Source organism: Notolabrus celidotus, chromosome 9, assembly GCF_009762535.1.
Source record: "Notolabrus celidotus isolate fNotCel1 chromosome 9, fNotCel1.pri, whole genome shotgun sequence".
NCBI lineage: Eukaryota > Metazoa > Chordata > Actinopteri > Labriformes > Labridae > Notolabrus > Notolabrus celidotus.
The window spans coordinates 21,032,163-21,040,466 of NC_048280.1; the positions used below are offsets into that span (position 1 = coordinate 21,032,163).

An 8,304-nucleotide genomic window follows, 5' to 3' on the forward strand; every position below is an offset into this window, starting at 1 on the left:
ACTCTGATCACCAGTAGGCAGCAGTGCGCACGGCTCCACCTGACTGCAAAGGCGATTTGCAGCCAATGAGAAGAAAGGGTGTGTGTCTTTAGAGGTGTGTATGTGTGTGTGTGTGTGTGTGTGTGTGTGTGTGTGTGTGTGGGTGTGTGTGTGTGTGTGTGTGTTGTGTGTGTGTGTGTGCTGGTGTGCGTGGTGTGTTCTAGTTTTGCTTTAGTTTCACCATATCTATCTATCTATCTATCTATCTATCTATCTATCTATCTATTCTATCTATCTATCGACCAGACTCCTGTGGGGGACATTCTGAGTTGTCTCAGAGATGTTAACATGATCAGCTAGATGGCACAAATGTTAGTCACCCTTTACTGTGAGGATCCTGGGTGTGATTCTTGACTGTTCTTTCAGATGTAACAAATAGATCAGCTCAGTTATAAAGACTATCTTCCTCCAAATGAGTTTGAGAAGAATTGTACTCCTGGTTTTGACCAGCCCATGTACACTTCAAAAGTGCACATGGGCTGGCACTATTATACTTGTGTGAGTGTCTGCACTTACATGCTCCGTCAGATCACTGTGGTCAACACACACCAGCTTTGTCTTCTTTCTCCTCCTCAATGCTGACAGACATGTTGTTGTACTGCTCCATCACCAGAGCCATCATGTCATCATTCTGACTGCATTGCTGCCTCAAACTCCACACACTGGTCCAGAGGAGAGGGAGGATGTTCTCTGACTTCTCCTAGCTCTGAGATCCAGTCACTCAGCTTATCCTGATCAAAACAGAACAAAAAAACATATATCAAATATCACATTTAAACTTTTGAATATAGAAAAACATTTTTTTCTGTTTTTATTAACACAACCAAGACAAGTTAAGCTTTCGTTAAAATGTTGCCTCCTGCAGCTTGAGTGAAATCAGCAGCATTCCAGGTGGACCAACGGCATCAATCCCTGTCACCCTCCTCAGCACCAACAGATCACATTTAACTGGGTCAAGTGTGTCACTAAAGCTCCCTGCTTCTTCAGAGGCTCACCACCCTGTGCTAAGATTTAGAAGACAGGTGTATATGTGTGTGTGTGACTAGCAATGTGTGAGCATGCTTGCACCATCCAAGTTAAAGGAGTACACTCCACATTTGAGCTCTTTTCTAGTTGTTTTGGGAAATTTGGCAGGATTCATGTTACCCCTATGGAAAATCTGAATAATCTGCACTTATAGCTGTAATAATATATAGATAATAACTCTGATCGATGTCTTATTTACAGTACAGCTGTCAATGTTTCATATATGTAGCATCACACATTTACATGACCTGGTTTTCTATTGAATCTGGAAATATCATTAGATAATTTTCAGTCTGTTCAGGTTTCCTTTGATTTACTTACTGTAACAAATACTTTACTCTCCTGGTCATTAAAAAATAAAAAAACTTCACTCTTCTTTCTTTACACATTGAAGTAGGAGACACTTTAAATTGTTTCTCTTGATGAAATAAGTGTTTTAAAACTGTGAGTGGTTTTTAGTTATCTTAATATGTCACACAATTTGGCCCGTGACCATTAAGGAAGAGAACTGCATGTTTTTTTTTAACTATGTAAGCACATTTTTGTATTTTCCTTTACCATGTTGTAAGCTGCTGGAACAAACAAATTCCTCCCAATGGGGTATCAATAAAGTACATCTATTCTATTTTATTTATCATTATAATGTATTATTTTTAACCTTATTTCATTACAGTAAATCTTCAAACTGCATTTTGAGAGGTAAGCTGCCAATAAGGAGAACAGTTTGTAGAGACAAGACTCCTGTGGCAAACTGATATGCTCACTTATAAAGATGAGCTTATTTCGGTTGAAACTTCCAAGGAAAGTAGAGGCCTATCTTCCTCCAAATGAGTCTGAGAAGGTCATACACATGTTCACTTTTAACCTGGATTATTATAATCCTTTGTATTTGGTGTTGATCAGTGCTCAGAATAGACAACCAAGATCACATCACACCAGTACTAGCTTCTCTTCAATGGTTTCCGATCAGTTCAGGATTCAGTATAAATTGTACTGCTGGTTTTCAAAGTGTACATGGACTGGCACTACCATACTGTGTGAGTGTTTGCACTTACATGCTCCAGTCAGATCACTGTGGTCAACACACCAGATGATTTTAGATGTCCCACATTCCAAGCTAAAATTCAGAGGAGACTTTTGCAGGGGCTGCTCCCACACTATGGAACAGTCTTTCTTTAAATATCAGAACTGCACAGACCCTTGAGAGTTTTAAATCTTTGCTTACAACACATCTCTTTGCATTGGCTTTTAACACCTGTTGAGCGTAACATTCTGACATCTTATTTGCTCTTATTTAGAGTGGCTGTTTTATTGTGTTAGACATTGTGTTTTCATGTGTATTCTTTTTAACTCATATCTGCTTTTCAATTATATAGATTTGTAAGCTTGTGTACTTTGGTAAACTGCAGTTGTTTTAAAATATGCTATATGATTTATATTTAACGTGACTTGACAGCGACAGATTATGTTTAAAAACACAAGTGGGAAAACCAAATAGTATGAAGGCTTCCCCACTGAAAGTAAATAGATATAAATACAATTAAATTTGGCCTCACTTATGTCATATACTTGTCAGCATAAAGCCTAAATGTGAACTTCCCTCTTAGGTAATACTCTGAGTTGTTCCTCTTTCAATCTATCAGTAATTTCTAAAGGCTGAGGCTTCTTCTAATATTGAATTTATTCAGTCGATGGCACATAAATAAATACTGGGCAGAACATATTATTAAAGCATTTTAACATTTTGTACCAACCAGCCTCTTTACAACATGATGGGGTAACATAACAGCATGGTAGCTTCATACCTTAACAGCTACAACAGAAACCCCAGAGCACGTTTAAGCCCAACAATTACAAATTTTAATTTAATAATTTCAATGAGACAGATTTTTTTCCACTTTTGTTATTTTTTATATATGCTAATTCTTTTAATCTACACATAAAGGATTCTTAGTTTTGTATCTAAAGTGTTAGAGGAATCTCTCACATACCCGTCTGTAAAGATGAACTCTGATTTTGACACCTGTTGCAGACTGTTACACCCAGGCAGGGTGTTAAGCAATGCACAGCAGTGGGAGTAAAGTCAGCAAATTTACAAGGTATTTTCCAGAATTACAACTAAAGCTCATCAGTGAGGGTAGACAAAATATCAGAGACACCTCTCAGTACATTGGACTAGACCAGACCAACACTACAAAAACACAAGTGAAGACTGTTGAAACGCTGGACCGCATCAGCCAGGTAATCCTTTTATGCTCTCAACTTATATAAAATGCTTTGAACTGTTAATTTAGCAAAGACACTCAGTGGTGGGTTTTATGAATATCAGGGTTTTATTTTGGCCCAGTGGAGTTGCCTGGATGTTTAAGGAAATCTTAGTTGTAATTTAATTCAGGGTCAACATTGACTCAGTATGTTGACCCTAAGTCATGAGTGTTCAAGCAGAACCCAAAAACATGTGAGACACGCCATACTCAAAATAAACAGACAACCTATGAGCTCAATGAGTGATCCAGCCATATGTCAAGATGTTGCATGTCCTAATGAGGAAGTGAGGCTGAACACTGATTTAATTTTATCAACCCCTCATGATGAATGACGACACTCTCCTTCTATGTAACTGCAGGTTATTGAGTGAAAGGAAGTGAGAGGAAGGTGGCACAAAACAAAGAAAAATAGGAACATTGGCAGGATAATAAAATCTCTAAGCTGTCCAGCAGCAGAAAATTAACATATAAGAGAAAAGTATTTAATTGAATGTAGGTCAGCATTTTTTTTTCCCAACAAACCTGAGTTGTAAGTTTTATTGCTGATTGCTTTTGGTTGAAGCTGTAAAGCTGGGTTAATATATATAATAAGTGTTAATATATAAGTGAAATTTGCATTTAAGTGACACCACCATAAGATTTGCTCTCATTAACACACCTAAAATGTTGAGTACATTGCGTGGAAATACTGTTACATGATACAATTTCACACTTATTACTATTTATGAATCATTTAATTGATTCTGCACAAAATCTAAGGTTTAAATGGATACAAATATTTCTCATTTCAGAAGACAAGAGTCAATATGTGTAAGTTGCTCATAACAAGATACACTAAAACAGCATTAAAGCCCAATCAATACTTCTGTCAAATTATTTATCAAAATAAAAAAGCCATTATTGTGTTATAGGGTAAGATTTATTGAGAGGCAGTTATATTGAGATGAACTACTTTCAGCTGAGAGTGCCGGATAAAATGGCAACTAGGTGTGCTGACAGTATCAAAATCTCAGAGTCCTTTACTGATTGATATCCAACGTCTCCACTTCTCCTTTCTGGTAAAGGTTGCTGTTATTACAAGGCTTTGTTCAAGCATTGTACAATGAATGGGCCAATTGGATATCTTAACTTAATGCAAACATAGTTTAAAGGTTTAATGAACATTAACATCAAGCTGGCATTGTTCATGAACGGAGACTTTAATGTACAGTCAACTATGTGGTCCAATGATCTTTCTTGACTTGAAACCCCCAGAATCTTAAATGAAAAAGTATATACAAGTGATCAGTTATTCTAAATTATTTGGTAGGTTTTTGTTTACTTAACATAAAATAAACTTTTCTCCCATGTTATGAATTTAACCAGTAAAAAGTAGTTGATTCACATTGGTTCTTTTGAGGATAATGACATCTCAAACTGCATGCTGTACTGGATCAGAAACTTGCTTTGTGAAAATGTAAAATAAAATAGTCCATTGGGTAACAAAACTTATATCAATGTCTTCAGTCTGCAAATTTGACTCGAGCCACATCTGGGAGCACTTCACACTTTTTCTGTGTCTTCTTTGGGTCACTTTTGATATCCTCTCCTTCATCATCATCTCCAAAGTCACTTAAGTCATCATCATCACCAAAATCATCATCACTGTCCAAGTCAGCAATGTCTTCCTTCTTTAGTCCACCTCTTTTCTTTCTCTGTTCTCCATCTTCGTCTGTCTCTTTCTCCTCCTCCTGTGAGTTTATTCTGCACAATAAGAGAAAACCATATGTCAGCAGTTATGATGGCTATTTTTACATCTTCAAGAGCAGAGGGACAATCCCTCAAGCCTTGTTGGAACACCATAATGTCGTCAAATGAATGGCAGAGATGATGGATGAAAATAAATGGACACCAAAAGTTTTATTGTAAAGAGCGTTAAATGGAGGCTAAAATTCTTCAATTAGTTAAATCATTTCTAAGAGTTGTAATGTATCTTGTTGTCCACAAGATGGCAGGTTTGCAGAGGTATCAATCACCTGCGCTTTACTATAGAGATGATCACAGAAACTTGACTTCATGCAAAAATCAAGGACATATATTTCAATCCAGCAAGAAGACAAAAAACCTTCAAAATTCCAAATTGAATACAACTGTTTTCTATGTACATGTCTAACTTTCCAAATAATAAGACACTGATTATATTAAAGGGACAAACACAGAATTCACCGGACTGAGGAGTTATACATTAGGTGTGAACCCTTTTTATATACTTATCTGCACACACAAGTAAACACACACTCAAATCCGTGCTAACAATGTATTGATTAACAACCACTCACGGAATAACGATATCGTCTTTCTTTCCACATTTGCAGCAGATCTCGAGCTGAAGGGAACAGGGCTTACAAATGATGTGATACGCATCCTTCACAGCTTTCTGAGAACACTTGACACTGAAAGGAGACAACATGTAAACACACACGTCAAAAACACATCTTCCTGTGGATGCATCTCTGCTGGTTGTGCCAAGATCCCGCCCTTAAACAAAAGGTGACCAGCAGCCTGTTGCACCAGCTGTGCGTAAACTCAAACGTAGCCTAGTTTGAACGTAACTTCTCATTTAGGATGAAGTTTACACCATACTAACGTTTTGGGCTTTGCGCCAGCTCCAACCTAAGCCTAAATTACAACGTAATTCTTACACAGGTGTAAAGTCCTCCGTAGAGTATCGGCTGCCATGGCATCGTTTTGAAACGTGGGATGATTTGGAGGATGAGGAGATACAGAGAGTTCTCCCAGCTAGATTATGTCTTCAACGCGATATACAAGTGAGAGATTACATCCTTTGGAAAATATGATGACCAAGATTTGCGCTCCTGAGACACTGCAGATTAAAGATTTAGGCTATAGTTATCATTTTACTTTATTTTGATTCAGCTGTCGGTCAAGATGATTAGGCACGAAAAATAACATGATATTCCCTGCATCAAAATTGGTGATTTCCTCTGATTGGCTGCTGGAAGTGTCAATGTCATATCTGCGACAATGTTTTGGTTAGTTTGGACCGTTTGGACGTTACAGCCTACAAGTTAAGATGAACCTTACGTCTCTGTGGTGCAACCTGGGTGGAACTAAACAATGACACAACTTAAGTTACAAACCTACTAGTTTCAACGTTTAGTTTAGTGATGACTTTACACTCTAACTTAGGACACACCTTGCGCACTGCTGGTGCTACAGGCTGCAGGCCTTCTAAATCAGAGCTCCAAGTTTGTGGAACTCCCTGCCACTGACAAATAGACAGTCCACAATCTTAACTGCTTTTAAATCCTTACTAAAAACATTTGTATATAACAAGGTATTTCTCCACCCCTAATTCTTGAATTTGCTCTGCATTCAGATGTCTTGTTTTGCTTGTCTTTTTTCTTCACCCTGTTTGCACCGTTTTTTATGCTTTGTAATTTTCTGCTATTTTGTTGTTAAACACTATGTAACCTTGTTCAGAAAAGTGCTGTATAAATAAAGTTGTATTATTATTATTATTATTGTTATTATTGGGCTGTAACATGCGTGTTTTGTTGATAAATGAAACGTGAATTAAGTATAATGTTACTCTTTTTTATTAGATCCTTACCAACTATCACAGATCAAATGAGTTGAAATAATGCTTGTAGTAGGTACTTACCATTTCTTGGCCTGTGTTAGTGGCTTGTATTTTTTGTATTTCACTTTCCACTCAAGAACACCCTTACAGTGTTGACAGAGCCCATCGTGGATCTTTGAGTTTGCCTTCTACAATACAGATCACAAACACAAATACAAATACATAAGGAAAGTCACAAAATTAACGTAGAAACTATGAATCCTGGCTTTTAACAGAAGAACTTGCTGTAAACGCAATATTTAAAGGATTTCTACGCACAGTTGAAAGGAAATGTGAAACCTTGAATCTACACAAGAGCACATATTTTTCTGTATATTACAATTCAATGTAAGCTCAGTACAGTTCCCATCATAATCTGTATCTGAGGTAAATATAACACATTACTATCCACACAAAGTTCACACACCTTTACTTGTACAGTTGCTCCGTACATGTCGTTTCTGAATGCAGATTTGTTTTGGTGCTTCTGGCCGCGCGACCGAGACACGTTACCTTTTTGAGAACTCATCTTCTTTAACTAATTTTATTAACACATGTAATTTATGTGCTAAACTCAACTAAACTCCAAAACCACGCCAGAGAAAGTCTTAACCCGGAAGAAGAAAGAGTACTCTTCTTCTTCTCTCGATTTACTGGCGGATCGCAACCAACTTAAAAAGGTGCATACCGCCACCTACTGCACCGGAGTGTGTAACTTCAGAGTGTTGTACTTCAGGTAACATTCTACATTCAAGATTCAAGATTGAAGAAAGCTTTATTGCCAAGTCAGCTCGCACACATAAGGAATTTGACGTGGTGAATGGAACACTTAACAACAAGACAGTAAGGACAATTAATATATAAACCTAAACACAAATCCAAAAATTCTAAATAAAAATGCTATCTGTACAAAGAAGGTAAATAAGTACTTTTAAAGACATGAAATGAGTTAACTTAGCTTAAGCCAGAGTGCACATGTGGCAGATGAATATAACAATAAAATATGTTATGGAATAATTTACAATATTGCACATGGTTATGAGGTATTGCACCGTAAATCAAAGTATTGCACATGTATGTGATGTATTACAGGAGTCTTTAGTGGTTTACAGTGTGATTGTTAATGAGGGATATGGCCTGAGGGAAGAAGCTGCTCAGGTCCTGGGATGTTCTGGTGCTCAGAGTTCTGAACTACCGGCCCGGGCAGAAGGTCAAAGAGGTGGTGACCCGGGTGAGAGGGGTATGTGGGGATTTTCCCTGCCCTTTCCTCGTCCTGGAGGAGTACAGGTCCTGGAGTGAGGGCAGAGGGTTTCTAATGATCCTCTCTGCAGTCCTGACTGTCCGTCGCAG

At 37.6% G+C, this 8,304-nt stretch overlaps 1 protein-coding gene across 1 annotated transcript; it reads right to left on the reverse strand.

Moving 5' to 3' along the window:
- Positions 1–4,237: 4,237 nt before the first annotated feature.
- c9h9orf85 (chromosome 9 C9orf85 homolog) lies at positions 4,238–7,610 on the reverse strand. Its single transcript, XM_034692696.1, has 4 exons — positions 7,382–7,610; positions 6,997–7,103; positions 5,651–5,764; positions 4,238–5,075 (listed from the first exon to the last, which is right to left on the reverse strand). Exons 1-4 carry the CDS (start codon positions 7,481–7,483, stop codon positions 4,835–4,837), a joined length of 564 nt encoding a protein of 187 aa, XP_034548587.1. The 5' UTR covers positions 7,484–7,610; the 3' UTR covers positions 4,238–4,834.
- Positions 7,611–8,304: the final 694 nt, after the last annotated feature.